At 34.4% G+C, this 18,003-nt stretch overlaps 1 protein-coding gene across 1 annotated transcript in view; it reads left to right on the forward strand.

The window, feature by feature from the left end:
- LOC108909496 overlaps positions 1-15,702 on the forward strand; it is a 30,129-nt gene extending 14,427 nt beyond the window's left edge. The window contains exons 3-4 of the mRNA XM_018713859.1: positions 1,768-1,908; positions 14,912-15,702. Coding sequence (XP_018569375.1) covers positions 1,768-1,908; positions 14,912-15,702 — 932 coding nt within the window. The remainder of the gene's footprint in view (positions 1-1,767; positions 1,909-14,911) is intronic.
- Positions 15,703-18,003: the final 2,301 nt, after the last annotated feature.

Consider the following 18,003-nt stretch of genomic DNA (forward strand, 5'->3'; position numbering starts at 1 on the left):
CAGGGGTCGGCAAGTAATTTTAGGTGGGGTCCGGATACTTTTAAAAATTTTTAACGAGGTCCAGAAAAAAAATTCATATTTCTTACAAATTTTCATTTGAACTCAAATTTAATCTATTTACTAACCATTAAGAACTCAAAACACTCACACAATTGTAAAATACTAGAAAAAATGATAAGGTTGGCACTTAAACGTAAAAAAACATTTTTTAAATAATTTATTTGAGTAATTTATACTTTCAAAAAATTTTTGGCGGTCCAGTATTTTACCTTCCGCGGTCCGGACCTGGACCGCGGTCCGCCAGTTGCCGACCCTTGTTCTAGGGTATCAACTGGCACCTCATAGACTTTTTGTTTAACAGCACCCCAATCGAAATAATACATCGGTGTCAAGTGCGGTGAATGTGCTGGCCACGCTGCAGGTCCTCCACGACTAATCCATCTCCTGGGATAATTAATGTTTAACCACTCCCTAGGACCCCTACCAAAATTGGCAGGACAATCATCTAGTTCAAACCAACTGTTCATTCGAGCATTAAGCGGAACATCTTCTAACAGATCTTGAAAACCATTTTCAAGGAACTCGGTAAATACGTCAGTATTTAACCAATGTGGAAGGAAGTAGGGAGCAACTACAGTGTCGGAAAGTCCCCATGGTTCATCGACCCTTACGTAAGAGCAATAAAGAAAGTCATAGAAATCCGTGCGATAGAGAAAGATGGCTATAATGAAGGCGTCTAATAGTCACCGCCCATTTCGCCCTTCCACAAATAAAATCCACTTCTTATTTGTGGAAGGGCGAAATGGGCGGTGACTATTAGACGCCTTTATTGTAGCCATATTTCTCTATCGCATAGATTTCTACGACTTACTTTATCGCTCTCACGTAAAGGCCGATGAACCATGGGGACTTTCCAACCCTGTATAATGTTGTCCAACACGCCCAACCATACGTTACATTGGAATTCATGCTGAAAACTATGTTACCACTCGTGATTTCTCGTAGGACCAAATATGGTTGTTCCTTTGGTTTAAAATTCCCCTTCGAGTAAATATTGCCTATATTTTTATATTTTTTTTTTTTAGGTTTTATGAGGAACGTCTTCCGAAAGTTTATCGACAGAATCCAGAAACACCCTTCCGAAAAATCAATTTTGCCATGAAACTGTAAGCTTTAGGAAAAAAGTGAATCTACACTTTTTATCAATAACAAACTGTTCTATATAAAAACAGCATCATTTTTTATTTTCAGTAGGGTCGTATTAATTTTTTTTATAATTTAATGAGCCTGACCCCCATCTACTTCTATGGAAAAATGGTATCTTATAAGAAGATGTGTCATGCCAAATTTGACTTAAATAGCCTTCTTCATTTAGAAGGTATTTAAAAAATTCGATTTTTTTTAAATCTCTAACGCCCTATATTTCGAAAATGAAGCGTCTCTGGAAAAAAATGTTTAATAGATTTTTTTCTTATTTCTTTATGAGGAATGTCTCCTTAAAGTTTGTCAACTTAATCCTGAAACACCCTGTACATATAATAATTTTCTACTATCATGTATAGAACAGTTACTTTATGCAAATCTAATTTTATTTGATTTTAGTATATAAAATAATTTGAATTGACCATTGACCATATAACATATATTTTTCTGTAGAACAAAATATATTGTTTGCAACTAGTGTGTAAAATTTTGCGCACATCGAGCAAAATATGCTCAAAAAGTGTTCCTTTACACACTAATGATTTCCTTTTTTCTCATTTTCAGATACAGTTAAAAAGACCGTACTCTTTTTTCTGATGAGCAGCCTTCTCCTCTCGATAGCGTATATATTTTGTATATTAGGCCAATGCCTCCGACACAGGACGTTGTATACTTTTGTATCAGGGGTCATGTTCATAGTAACAGGTAAGAAGTTCGTTCATTATTATTGCAATGTTTCTTATTTCCTTTTTCTCTACACATTTTTTTAATTTCCTTGATATTCACAAAAAAAAGAATACTCTCAGATATAAAAAAGTTAAAAAGATTTGTTAATTTTTAAAAATAAAGTGTAGTCTAAAATAAAAAAAATATATAATATGTTTAAAGAATATTTCGTAACCAATAAATCAAAATTTTGCAAAAGTGAAAAAAGTAGGAAATCAGGAAAACATTATTCTTAAATCATAACTGCGCAAATAAAATGGGAAATCAATGCTTTATTCTGTTAGTGTAACGATTTTTTTTACCAAAATTTCATGTGCCCAATCTAATATAAAAAGTTTTTTTTTAATATTTTTTTAATTATGATTTTTATACCCTTTGTCTTGAAAAAGAAGCGCCTAAATGAAAAATGAGACAAGAAAAGTCCCTTTATTTTCATTCTCTGTGATTAACGGCTTGACATTCTTTTCGTAACACCCAGTATATTTGTAGATAGATTTATCACAGTATTGCACTCTCTCTCATTGCATTAACAATACCCTAAAATCTAAAACCTGTACAAAGACAGTCTTGTGATCGAAAAGTGTTCAACATAATGACTTATTAAGTCAATAAAGAATCTTAAAAATACCTACATTTTAAAAATTGTGATTACTGAAACAATCGCCTTGTATATAAGTATACCAGAAAAAAATTTTGATAGCAAATCAAGATATAAGTAGGTAGAACTGAATTAAACATCATCTTTTTTATGTCTAATAGGAAATTCTAGGATATTGTCTCATATTATTTATTTGTGACTTGGTTTAGTTTTATGTGAACTTGGGTATTTTGACGCGTTTTAAGGTTAAAAATTAAATGAAGACATTGTTGGGGAATTAAATATCTTCCTGGATCATACGTTAATAATAAAAAGGCAATTCACTTTAAAAATAGAAAAGAATAATCCCACGGTTACTCACTGCCTACTACTAGCACAGAGCGACCTACAAATTTATAAGTACTGTGGAAGCATGACACAAGATGAAATAAACTTTGTAACTAATCATATTGTGGGAAACAACAGTTAAGCACGAAGCACCGATTTGTGCCATTGACAGAACTAATACTGCTGAGAATTAACACGTTCTCAACAGATCTGACTTGTAGAAGAGGGTAACCCCGCTCAAAAAAGGCCATTCGTCCTATTGAAATGAATTTATCTAAATTTTTTATTTAGATTTCTTTGTTTATTGAATTAGCATACGCTGTAAGCGTCGTTAGACCCTGTGAAATCCATCTAGTTATTTAAACTATTACCACCACGCATTAAAATAAAACATTATTAGAGTTTTGTTCCCTTGTCCATAGTTATTTCTAGGCTTCTCGAGTGCTCAAAATTCAAACAAATTCCGATCTATTTTTCCAGGATATTCATACAAATACATCTGACATGCTCTTTCACAGTTGCGGTTACAGATATAATAAAAAAAAGAGTGGAGATTTTGAAGAATTTTATAGTCTTAAGATTTGTTAATTTGGTTAATAAAGCTTAACAATTGTTTGAATTTTAAACACAAATAATTATTGTTCATCATTTTTATTTATTAGGCTTGATCGAAGTATATGTTTTTAAATGTTTGTAACTTCTAAACAAAAACCAATCGGATCTGTACTCAGAAAAAATATTTGAAATTAACCCATGTACTATCTGCCAAAGTGTATTATAGAGCTTGTAGAACACCCTGTATAAAAATAAATGTACATAGAGAGCGCGTAAAAAACGGGAATTTTATAAATTAAAAATTTGAAAACTCGCTTGTGAAAGCGGTCTTAAATTTAGTGGAGGTTTGGGCAGCATTGGAAAAGAAGAATAATACTGTCAAAAGAAATTAAAAAAGGCCACGATTGTTCTGTTAATGGGTGAAAGATGTGTGTTATTATTCCAAGAACTCGGACTTTTTTAGCTGCAAATATTGAAAAATATGAAGAAATTTAAACTGTCGAACTTATTAAAAGTGAAGCGTCATTTGCATAGATTTGTATCAGTAGAAAGTACTCGAATTTGCCTCTTTTTAGAATGTTTTTTTTTCATAGAAACAACACGTCACTAATCCTTTTAATGAAAGGGGTTGTTTAATTAATTTTAACACTTGTTTAATATAGTAGGCCATGAAATTGGAATAGAAAAAAAAATATGGTGTGGTAAGAGAAAATTAATTCAGCACAAACAACCTCAGACATTTCGTATTCGAAATACAGGATGATAAAGCGATAACACCACTTTACCCCCTAAATGCGACCTAAAGCGTATAATTTTCAGTTTAATCCGCAAAGCAACGAACCGGGAAGTAAAAAGACGTATAAATTTCTGTACCTGTCACAAGTGAAATTATTTTCATTAATCCTAAAGGGACCTCCGCTTCCGCCTTCTAAATATATATCACATATGTCGGCTGAAAAGTCAGTGGCCATAGAATTTTATGGTACAGCTGTTTATCAAAACTCCGCTGTGACGATATAATAACAGGCGCTTAATGCTTCTGTAAATTCAGCTTGTGAGGGGTGATACGACTTTAGTGAGGACATTTTTGATATGCGGTTCATGTGTCCCGTATCATGCGGAGTCGGCAGAGAAATTATTATTTTATTTTATTAAATAATTTATTAGTTAGTTCTTTTATTTTCTCAGTTGGACAAAGGCTGACCAGAAAATATTTACATACTACAGGATGTTCCGAAATACACAGGCCGAATTGCGCTGTCATAGAACACCTCAAAATGTTGGAATTTATAAAAAATATCCCATTTGTTTAAATATTTATTAAAATCTATATATCAGGGTGGTCCGAATTTTATGCAGGAAACTTCGAGGACAGATAGATCTCTTTAAAATAATAGGAGTTTGCCTTATAAACATAGGTCTGGAACGGCCTCGTTTTAAAGACACAGGGTGTTGAAGTTGTTAAAAAAATATATATTTTTTGTTTATATCTCAGGAATGTATTAACCGATCTCAATAGAATTTGGTACAAATAATGTACGATAGTAGGCCTTGCATTCCCTAAAATATGAGCTCTAAAGGTTTAACCAGTGGTGTACAACTGGACAGGGGTCACCCCCTTTTTATAAAAAAAACCTACGCCACTGTATTTTTTACAAGTTATTGTAACGGATTTATATTCTAATGCACTACATAAGTAAAAAATGTGACCTGAATTTTTTCCCTAAGGTTCACCATTTTCAAGTTATTCATACAAATACAATCCCCTTGTGGCAGACACTTCAATCATAATATTACAAAAATATTTATGTTTATGCATAAAAGTAAGTGCAATTTGTAAGCACATCAACAAAATTCTTTCCACATCACTTGTGAGGTAGTGTTCCTGGTGTGTTTTAGTTTTCCCTGGAGGCATTATCTTTACAAATAAGAACAATTTAAATCAAAATAATAATAAAAATACATGTATTTTACCAAGCAACAACAACTAAACAAGAAACAAAATTAACGTTAAGTATTTACAGCAATTGTTTAAAATTCGAACCACCCACATCGATACATTTCTGACATTTTCTATTAATGGAACTAATTGAAGCTAATATCATGTGGTGGTTTTCTTTTAATTCATTACACCTGTCTTCTATTCGCTGCATTAGTTGTGGTCTAGTATCTATTGGAGTAGAGTAAACTTTTCAAGTAGGTCACCCCAAACATAGAAGTCCAGGGAGTTTAGATCTGGCGATCTGGCTGGCCAAGACACTGGACCCTCGGCACCATTATGGTTGACATTGGCATTTGGTCTTCTACCTATCCATCATCTCATATAATTTTCATTAAGCCATTCTTGTATTATTCTCCTAAAATGCGCAGGAGCACCATCCATTTGTATCCAGCTATTTTGTCGTATATTTAATGGAACATCCTCTAATAATTCAAATAGATGGTTTTCTAGAAAGTTTAGAAATGACTCCGAATTTCATGAGGATTTTCTTGTGACCAAATATCCAGATTGTGAAAATTCACTACCCCTCGCCTTGTGAACGTAGCCTCATCGGTCCAAAGTATTTCTAGTAAGAATTCAAACAACCACTGATAAAAATTCAGGCGTCTCTCTGCATCTCCCGGAAGTAAATTTTGCACAGGTTGTAAATGGTACGGATTTCTGCCATCCTTACGTAGAACTTTTCAAATTTTCGATTTACTCACCCCAAGTTGCCGAGACGTTCTTCGTGTACTTACCCGAGGATCGTCGTCAAATGCTTTTAAAATTTCATTTCTGTGCCTTTCATTCCTTTGTCGTGATTTTCCAAATATTGTTTTAATCCAAAAAGATGAAAGCGATGAGTGTAAAGAATTTTGTTGATGTGCTTACAAATTGCACTTACTTTTAAGCATAAACATAAATATTCTTGTAATATTATGGTTAGAAGTGTCTGCCACAAGGGGATTGTATTGGTATGAATAACTTGAGAACGGTGAACTTTAGGGAAAAAATTCAAGTTACCTTTTTTACGTATTTTGTGCATTAGAATATAAATTCGTTACAATAGCTTGTAAAAAATACAGTGGCGTAGGTTTTTTTTATAAAAAAGGGGGTGACCCTGTCCAGTTGTACACCACTGGTTGGACCTTTAGAGCTCATATTTTAGGGAATACAAGGCCTACTATCATACATTATCTGTACTAAGTTATATTGAAATCGGTTGATGGATTCCGGAGATATAAACAAAAAATCAATTTTTTTTAACAACTTCAACCCCCTGTATCTCTAAAACGAGACCTACTATTTTAAAGAGATCTATCTACTCTCGAAGTTTCCAGCATAAAATTCGGACCACCCTGTATTGTAGATTAACGAAACGAAGTAATGACAACCAGTTGCGGGAAGAAATTCGCTCAAATCTGTGAACCAGTGACGGAGACGGTAAAAGATACCGTCACTAAAAGCCCCAAAGTTTCGAGGGAAAAAATCCTCTTATTTTATTCAAAAAACGAGATAGTTCTGAAAAATTATTTAATTTACAATTTAAAATAAGCCTTGGATATACAGGGTGTCCCGCATAAGAACCGACACAGGGCAGGTGCATGTAGGGTGTCCAAAATATTGTAATTTAACCAAACTTACCTATATACAAAGTTGCACCCCTGAGAAGTTATTAGCCCCCAAAGCGGGGGCCCTAAATTTGGAAAAAAAATAATATCCCTGCAACACTTTACACCAGAAGAACCAAATTTGGTACATGATTTAGGTTTATTACTGATCTTCTTTCACTATGATTTAAAGTTAATTGAAGCACTACAAGGTGTTCATTGGAGATGACTCACCCCTAAAATTGTTGAGAACTTTTTTTTCATTGAATTGAAAAATAGTAATATTAATTCACGGCAGAATTTAATTTGATTATTTTTTACTCTTGTTAAATTTTAAAAAACTTTGTGGTTTTCAAGAAAAACCGTATTAACTGGCAGATTTTAACAGTGTTCATTAGAAAATAATAAAAAAGTCAGTAGTAGGTTTTATCTTTCAAATTTGACAATTGGCCAAATAAATTTTACTTCACTTCTCTCCTGATTCTACAAAAAGAAAACAAGTACATACCTAGGTAGTTTTTAAATAAGCGAATATTGTATTAAGTAAAAAACACAAATAAATAAAAATAATAATTGATATTTTTTCAACAACAATCAGATGCAATTGTTGAAATAAAATAATTTTATTACTAACTGACAAGTTTGAAAGATAAATTCATTGCCTACTACTTACTTTTCGATTATTTTCTAATAAACACTGTTAAAATCTTGTTTCAGTTAATACGGTTTTTCTTGAAACCAAGTTTATTTAAATTTAACAAGAGTAAAAAAATTTTTAAAATTAAATTCTGCTGTGAATTAATATTATTACTTTTCAATTCGGTCAATGAAAAAAAAGGTCGGTACAATTTTAGGGGTGAGTCATTCCCAATGTATACCTTGTAGCTTCAATTAACTTTAAATCGTAGTCAAAGGAGACCAGTAATAAACCTAAATCATGTACCAAATTTGGTTCTTCTGCGGTAAAGTGTTGCAGAGATATTAATTTTTTTCGAAATTTAGGGCCCCACTTTGGGGGCTAATAACTCCTAAATTAATTAATATTTCCGAAATCTCGGGGTGATAGTTAATAAAGGCGCACGTTTTTCAATACAAATATAATTTTTAGCTGTTACAGTGCCGTGAGTAATGAGCACTGACTTTGATATTTTTAAAGAAAAAGATTACACGCCAATGGTTTTTCCCAAATATAATCCCCTTTTAATTCGAAAGATAAGAACTCTCTTGAGTTTTTGCCTGCGATGCGCCGTTTTTGAGTAAAAAAATAAAACCCGTTGTATTGTCCGTAATTAATTAATGTAATTATTGAAGAATTCAATTTTGCAATAAACCTAGTTGGCCTGGAAATTTGAAGTGAGTCAAGGGGTTTCGAAAATATCAATTAATTTCCTTCTTTTTCCTAAAATTTTAACCACCCCGTATTTTCGCAACGGAACATTTTTGGACCATAGCTTATAAAGCAAAGTATCATTAATTTTCCATGTAGAATAACACCCTTAAATATTCGCATATCATTAAGGAACACCCTGTATAGTAACGAGCGTTCAAATAAAAACGTGGTCAAGTTGGTTCTGAAAATTTGGACGTAGGGCGTAGCGTATAGCAAATGAACTTAAACGTCATCTGTCAAAGCGCTATATCGCCGCTAACAATTTGAATATTTTCGTTTTAAAAAGCGTTTAAAATGGTGTTTTCTCAAGAACAAAAAGTGTTTATCATAGAGTGCTACTTTAGAAATGGACGCAAGATTGATGGAATATGGAAGTATTCTATTGAGGAATGTTTCATAGAATTTCAAAATCAATTTCCCGGCGTTGTTGAGTACAAAATTTTTCAAAGTGCAGTTCAGCGTTGTGTTAATGTTTTTCGTGAAACGGGCAGTGTAACAAGAAAAGAAGGAAGCGGCCGACCTAAAAAGCGGACTGAAGAATTAAAAGAAAATGTCCAACAAATAATGGAAAATGCGCCAAGAACTTCTGTACGTTTTATCACAAATGGTGGGAGTATCAGTCGGTACCTGCCACACAGTGTTAAAAAAGCTCCTTTAATTGTTTGTTATTGTTATCACGATTATTCTTTAAAATAAAGATATATAGTCATTAACGTTATTGAAACTGACAGCTGCTATACAGCTCGTTGAGAAATGAGGATAAGTTGGTCGCTATAAGCTACTCCCTACGTCCAATGTGTCAGAGCCAACTTCGACCACGTTTTTATTTGAACGCTCGTTAGAAACTGATTCAGTTTATTTATCTGGCTATGTCCATTTCTAAAAAAATTGTTATGGTGTTAGCACATGATGATGGCTCGATGTCAAAAGTAGAACAATTTTATAAATCATATCGGTTTTACGACAGTTTATATGCGTTGTTTCTATACAAAACTAAAGGGTTTCCCAAAATCCACGCAAGAAATACCTAATTTTGATAGAAAACACAGAATTTGAATTCAAATTGTAAATTTTTTGTTGATTCATAAAGTATACAGTATCTATAGGGTTATGTATGAAGTAGAATATCGGATAAATGGTTTTGCATAAATGCGGTCGAATTTCGTTGATATAGAGCTAAATTTCCTCCTTTAAGGCATGGATGGTCGTGGAATTGTTGCCATAAAACTTAGAGTTCAAAAAACCCCAAAGAAAAAGTCCAGTGTCGTTAAGTTGTATAATCTGGGCCTCCAATTCTAATCAGGAAAATGGGAAATTATACGACCAAGTAATGACTCGTACAGTAATTGAATTGTTTCTTGAACTCTATGGCATATGGCACCGTCATGTTGAAACCACATGTCGTATACAACTTGTGCACAAAAAACTGGATTACCATGTTGCGACAGCGATCATCATTAACTGTAATTGCCTGACCAGCCGCATTTTCGAAGAAAAATAGTCCGATGATAACTCCAGCTCAAAATTCGCACCAAACAGTTTGTAGATGCATTTGCTTCTCAACAATCACTCGTGGACTTTCTGAATCGCAAATGCGACAATTTTGCCGATTAACGAAGTCATCAAGTCATCGCTGAAGATGACTTTGTCCAAAATATGTAAACATGAAGATGCAAAGCTTTTGTAAGAATACGCTGTAAGAGCTTCTCGAAATGTCATATTCTTGATAACGGTGCCGAATTGATGTTCTGAACTCTCAGCAACACTCTCAGGAACTGTTTCAATGTTTTGTGTTGGACACCTTGTTGAAGGATGGTCAGGGTGTTTAAGGTCAATAATTGATCCAGTCTCCCTGAATTTTTCAATTAATCTCTTCACAGTTGATGAAGCGAAATCACTATTCCGACCATATTTCGTAGAGAAACTGCAAACTGTAGCTGCCAAACCATTATTTTTAAACTATTGCTCAACAATGAATCCGCGTTGTTCTTTCGTGTAGCGCTCCATTATTAATAACCTTGAACTGTCAGATGTCGGGCACTCTTTTTTTTTCGTTGGCAACACTTTACCTCGCAAATGGCGCAAATCTTGCCTTAATTTTGGGACACGCAATATAATTTTAACTACACCATTTATCACTCTAATTTATGAACATGTTTATTAAATACAGGGTTATTCACACACACATAACATTTTACCCCCCCTTATAGTTTTACCTTTCTTTCTAGGACAAAATGGTGATGACCAAGGTTTTAGAAAATTTTGATACGGTGTCAAAGAAATATCTAATAAAATTGGATGTTGCGTTTGGAAAATACAAAACCTAAATTTATTTTTTTAATTATTAATTTTAATTTATTTTTTTACGCCACGGTAGCGCAGCCGGTCGAGAGTGCGGTGGCAAGCATTTCTCGGCTAGGCTTCCTACTCTGGTCCGGGTTCGATCCCCGGTGTCGGCACTGGCAATGTCGATGGATAATGGGTGTTTGTCCGCGTTTTTTCAAGTGTAGCCCCCTTCCGCACAAGCCTTTGGCTTTTGGATTTGGGGGTTGTCTCATTTCTGTGGTGTGTTTTATGTTTTTTAAATAGAGCACCCTGTATATGTCTCGCTTAATTTTTGGTTTATTTACTGATCCTCCGCAATGAATAAAGTTAAGGTTGCTATAGAATCAGTGCATATTTATGATTTACTGCATTAAATTCACTAAACAAATTTTTAAACACTATGATCCGCTATCTAACTTGATCTCAATGAAGTTACTTCTTTGGAGGATTTTAAAAGATACAGTAGACAGACAAAAATCTAGCAATTTGGAGAACGTAAAGGAGAAAATATTGAACGAAGTGCTATCAACAAAGTGGGCAAAAAGGCATTAAAGAAAACACTCATTTGTCTAGAACAAGATTAAGGTATTAAAAATATGTTTTATGATAAGATATATATTTTTTAATGGAGAATCTAAAGATTTGTTTAGTAAATTTAACAGTGCAAAACATACCCACGCTGTGATAAACCAAAATATTGTACAAACTATCAAACTAAATACAGGGTGCCCCAGACTCAGCGTACAAAAATTTACCAAGGGGTAGACCAGACCAAAATATGATTAAAACTCTTAAATAAATAAAATATTTTTCTGCGATGCACTCTCACTGAGTTACAGGGTGTTGTTTAGAAAAAAATAATAACAACTTTCCGCAATAACTCAAAAACCCTTTCAAGGATTTAAGTAATTTTTGGATGAAGTGTACATCTATTTAAGGTCATTAACACTACATGGGGGTTACTTCGATCTGACGCCAGGGGCGGCCTAGGCCAACATGTCCTCAAGGTTATGTCTTCATAACTTTTATGTAATTTGATTACGTTTTCCTGAACCTGTAATCGATTCTGAACAAAAAATGTGCTCTTGTTTCATAGCTCAAAAATGAACCATTTTCGAGTAAATTGGATCGAAAGTATCGACTGCATTAGTTCGTAGAAAGATGCATGTAAAGATTTTATTTCTTGTTATCTAGTAGGTACCTGTCATTATAAAAAAACAAAGTTGTTTGCCGTTGAGGTACAGTTTCCAATGTAGCTGCGGCACAATGAATATGAAGAAACTAAACAAGTTTTCTACGAATTATTTAATATTTGGTTACCTGTACGGGAACTAAAAATAAAATTGAAAATTATGTAACAGAAAAGAAATTGTGTTAGCGAAATGACAATATTAAAAATAAAAATAGGAAACAATTATTTCAATAAATGCTCGAAATGCTGTCCATTTACTTCAATGTATGCCCGACATCGTTTGACCAAGGAATGTAAACCCTTCGCAAATCAACGGTTACTTGAATTTGCTCGGCGGCTACATTAATTTTTTGAAGTAAATCGTTTCTCATGTGATTGGGTTTGGCATACACCAGTTGCTTCATATGATCCCAGTAAAAAAAATCAAGCGGGTTGAGGTCAGGGAACCTGGGAGGCCACATAATAGCTCCATTTCTTCCAATCCAGCATTTTGGAAAATGTAAATCGAGCCACGCAGATACCTTTATACTTTTCCGTTACGAATAGGTGTTCCATCTCGTTGGTAGTACATTTGATTTCGCAAAGCTAAGGGAACGTCATCTAGTACGCCATCAAATTTTCTAAAAAGTCCGTGTATCTCTGAACTCAAACGGTCTACAATAATTTGAAGAGGCAGAATGACTCCGTTGAAGATTCCTCCTCAGACATTTATGAAGAATCTTCTTTGAAACGCGGAGGGTCATATCACATGCGGATTTTCAATGGATCAGACATGAAAATTTTTTAAATTATTTATAGCATTTCTCGTAAAGATAGTTTCATGGCTCCACAATATCTTTTGATGGAATTTTCGTCATTATAGATATTTTCTAACAACCATCTGCAAAAATTGTATCCTTTTTTCGGAATCATCAGGATGCAAAGTTTGTACTTTATGTAGATGGTATGGGGCATTTCTTCTCGATTTAAAATTCTCTAGACTGCTTCGTGGAGTACCTACTTACGCTAATATTCTTCGGACACTGGTGGAAGGATCATCAACAATAGCAGCTATTAGGTACATTTTCTTCCAAATTACCTCTTATTCTAGTATTTCCAATTTTAACACTCCCAGTCACGGACTCTTTGGAAAACTCGTTGGAATACGTGCTGTGAAGGTTGCCTTCTGTTTGGAAACCTGTGTAGATACTCTCGTGACGCCATCAATGAATTTCCATCACAGAAACCGCAGACAAGTATTATATCGGCATATTCGTTGTAACAAAATTCCATAATACTTAATATCTTGCTGTTTTGTAAACTTAATTTATCGTAACTTCGAGTACTGTAATTAATTTTGACATGTACGCTTGTAAACAACTTTGTTTTTTAATCATGACAGGTACCTACTAGATAACAACAAATACAATCTTTACATGCATTTTTCTATGAATTAATGCAGGCGATGTTTAGACCCAATTTACTCGAAAACGGTTCATTTTTGAGCTATGAAACAAGAGCACATTTCATTTGTTTTTCCATTTGTTCAGAATCGATTGCAGGTTCAGGAAAACGTAATTAAATTACATAAAAGTAGGATATGCAAAAGTTATGAAGACATAACCTTGAGGACAAGTTGGCCTAGGCCACCCCTGCCGTCAGATCGAAATAACCACAATGTAGTTTTTAATGACCTTAAATAGATGTACACTTCATCCAAAAATTATTTAAATTCTTGAAAGGGTTTTTGAGTTATTGCGGAAAGTTGTTATTATTTTTTTCTAAACAACACCCTGTAACTCAGTGAGAGTGCATCGCAGAAAAATATTTTATAAGAATTTTAATCTTATTTTGGCTGGTCTACCCCTTGGTAAATTTTTGTACGCTGAGTCTGGGACACCCTGTATATGACATGTACAACTAGAAAAAAGAGATTAAAAGAAAACAATGACAAATATACAGAAGAAGTGGTTTACGATTCCACGACTGAGACCCATGGGAAATGCTTCAATACCCTCCAGTCTTCTTTTTATTATCAAAAACTACCTCTTTAATTAAAGTTGCAACCAAAACGCCACATGTAGTAGGTTTAACCCAGGGCATGACCCTGGAAACGACGTATCATATTCATGAGGCTCATGAACACCAGAAAACCAGCTATATAACCTAATCTGGATAATAAAATTCTGCATTTTGCGAATTTAAGTCACAAACTGAAACAACGAATTTACCACCCAGAGACAGTAATCCTAAACCATACAGTTCTTTATGGATTCCAGAAACCTACTACTCCCCAAGCTGTAAAATCTGCTATTTTACATTTAGTGAGTTTGTTTCTCTTTGGACGTTAGTCTGCAAATAAGCCTTTTCGCCAATGATTATCATAGTACGCTTTCAAACCTGAAACATCTGATAATTCTTCAATCAACTCAGTTAAAACACTATCTCTAAAGACTACAATGCGTCAACATACTGTTTGTTTAGTTATTCTTTTTCCTTTATTAGGGAAATAACTGCTTCAGATAAAATCCTGTACTGGATTGCATTGAAAGAGAAACCCACTAAAGCAAAGCAGTAGAAGATTTTGAGACTTTCGAGCTTCAGATACCGTTATAAAACTGCAGGGTTGCAGGACTGATTTTGTTTTAATATGCCCTGGATATGCATGCAATACTAGGTTCACTATTATTCACTTTTCTACTGTGTAGGGTGAGTAGATCTGGCTGCTTCGAGGTCGGAAATTTTTAGTTTAAGTTTGTGAATTTTAGCTGACTTTAGATTTTCATAATGGTTTCCTGATGTTTGCACGAGACTGAAGGATTGCAAGAGCCAATTGAGTCTCAATACTCAAAATAAATAATGAGTTCGTCGAATATGTGTTGAATTGTTTCCAGGATTGTGCCCAAAAAGAATCCTACTGAATACTGAAAAAAATTTTCTGCGGGTGCAATTAGAGTGGCATGGGTCTCATCCGTGAAACTTTTTTATATCCTATATTATTTGCATTAATGCCACATTTTTATAGGTTTGGTGATGCTGTTCGGTCTCATCATGTACATCTCTATCTTCAAGTCGGAAATCGGCAGCAAGCTGCGCCCCAGGTCCCACCTGCACCCTCCAACCTTCGACTACGCCTACGGCTACTCGTTCCTCCTCTACGTCACCGGCGTCATCAGCGCCAAGCTAACGGGCGTCTCCAGCGTCTTTCTCTTCATCTACCGCGTCCAGTATGAGTGGAGGCGGAAACAACTGGAGGAGTTCAAGAGAGGAGAGAGACAGCAACAGCCGATGAACAACTACAACCACCAGGTGGACCCCACTATGTTTTACCCTTGTAGACGCCATCCCCAGGCGTACGTCAACTCGAACAGTGCCGTGCATTTTCCTCCGAGTCCGGCAGGGCCAAAGCGGTTCTACTTCAGGAAGGAACCCTTCCAAGAGTCCCCTTGTAGTGTTCACAGGAACCGGTCTCAGTCGAACTCTTTGAAAGACGTGTCCAATTTCTACGATTTCCCTCCACCCCCCACCATATCCTATCAGTTTACCGAACATTTTAGTAAGAACGAGTTGAGGAACTTTCCCATACCCCGGGACGTGACTACCAATACCGTCAGCACGACTGCTGACTTGGTGTGTGAGGAGTTTTTGAATGAACCTTTTGACGAATATTCGCCGAACATCCAGCACGAACACGAGTTTGTGACCTTCAATCTAGACCAGCCCCTCCCTTTGAGGGCTCCCAGTATGGTCAGCATAGCCTCTAGGAACGGTGCGGGGCAAAGTTATGGCACCTTGAGGAGGACTACCCCGGTGTGAATCTAGTGGGGGTTGAAAGGGGCCCAGGCACCGGGCGGTTAGGGGACGCCAGAAACCTCTCGAGCAGATAAGTAGGTAACATACGTAACACATTCCCACGTTTCCATTGATTGATTGATACTTTTTTTGAATTTTTCGTATTTACTGGAGTGACAGACAAAATGTAAGGTTGATGTTCTACTTTTGGATAAAATCGCTTATCAAGTGCTTTTCTTGCCTTTTCTTTGTAGCATAACTTTATGGTTTGTAGGAACATTTTATTTTCAGAAATGGTTTTAATTCAAATTTCCAGTTTCGTGCATGTATATCTGATAATTAGGACACTTTATTTATATTCTTACTTTTGAAATTTTCATAAATTTTTCTTTTGTTTCCAAAAAAACATATTTTCAACATGTAGATAATAAAACAATTTAAAACCGTATGTTCATGAGCTTTACCTTCCTTTCAAATGGGTGACATTGCTATGCGCATTGCGTTTTTACACCAAAAAGAGACAAATAAACCATCTAAATACGGCTCAATTTGAACCTTTTCATTACTTATTTATTATAGTAGAAGATACCTTGTGTAAAAATTAAAATAATAATAGTTATTTTTTTTACAGAAATTTTCGAATTTTCGACACAAATATAATTAGACCATAACGACGCTGAACTGAGGAACATAACTGACTGATAATAACGGAAAAATAAGTGAAGAATGAAAGGAACATGGTGAATCTATACATGAGGCAATCGTCATCTTATTTATATGATTTCAGTACAGTGTCTTTCAAACACTTTAAAATAAATAAAAGAGATAACTTCTCAAACTTATACAGTTTAACATGTTTTAAAATTCCCGTTTCAAATTTCAAATTTTGATTTCTTTTTCAAAAGTCATACAAGTATCTTGTATATGAAAGACATTTGTTGACTAGAACCAAAATTTGAATTGCCTATTAGAAGCGATGTCTATATTCCTTTAAGAAAAATGCCTCTTGGTAGTTTTTTAGTTGAAAACATAATTTAATTACAGAAGAAAAACTTAGTTTACATTAATATACAATCAAGGATTCGATATAATCGTACTTTCTTCTTAAATTAAACCACGACAAAAAAACAAATGATATTTTACTTAGTATTTATGGGGAAAAAAATGTGGGGTGTGTATATTTCTCAACACAATGTATCGTCACTGGTGATGCTATATTATCCAAATTCTAATTTCAGTTACCGTTTATAAAATACAGGGTGATTCAGAACTTATCAAAAAAAAATTTTTAATGTACAGGGGACTCTTTCTTACAAAAACAATTTTGTAAAAAAAATTAAAAAGGGCAGTTCGAAAATTATTTAAGCAATGTGCATGGCAATGGAAACAGGTTCACTGTAAAATCTGACCTTGCGCAAAGTAAAGCATGCAGCCGGCGGCTAGCACGGCGGCAAAGTGTAATGAAAAATGAACGGACAAAAAATTTAAAGAACTTCTTTCCGAAGGAAAGAAAAAATTAAAATTTTAAATCAAATTCAACTGCTTTTGCCTCTATTGTGATTATTAATTCAATTAATTAATTTGTGGTTTTAATTAATAAAATAATTTGACATACCTTGATGTTAGAACAACTGATTTAAAATTTTGTCCACCTATGTGTATGTTAACACATTTGGTCCTGTCTTACTCACTTTCTACGACCTAACACAAATGTTGTCTTGCTTCACCATAACATAAATATTATCTTGCTTTGCCATAAATTAAAACGATATTCATCAACTCCGAGTTGCTATACACATAAGCCATTTTTGCCACTTGAAAAACTAATGTAAACACTATCGTAAAAATGTTAATGCTAAAATCGAATTTCAGTACTCGGAATAGCCTGGGGCCACGTGGAGAGAGAGAGAGAGAGCAAAGGACTACAATTTCAATATTTTTTTTCTTGGAAACTAGGATTTTACAAATTTGTTTTATAACATGCCACCATAATAAAAATGCTTGCTTCACCATAAATTAAAACGATGTTCATCAACTTCGAGTTGGTATACACACAAGCCATTTTTAACTACTAAAAATCTACTGTAAACACTATCGCAACGACGATTGTAAAATCGGATTTCAGTATTCCGAGTCGCTGATGCCTCCACGTGGCTCTCCGCGCATATTACGAATGACGCTAGAGACTACAGTTGTCCAGCTATGTAATGGTTTAAAGTACAACAACTTCAATAATTTTTTTCAAGGAAACGATAAGGATTTTACAATTTTTTTTTAAAGATATTGACTCATTTTCCATGACTCATCTCTTCCCAAATTTTTTTG

This window comes from Anoplophora glabripennis, unplaced genomic scaffold, assembly GCF_000390285.2.
Source record: "Anoplophora glabripennis isolate ALB-LARVAE unplaced genomic scaffold, Agla_2.0 scaffold549, whole genome shotgun sequence".
Taxonomy (NCBI): domain Eukaryota; kingdom Metazoa; phylum Arthropoda; class Insecta; order Coleoptera; family Cerambycidae; genus Anoplophora; species Anoplophora glabripennis.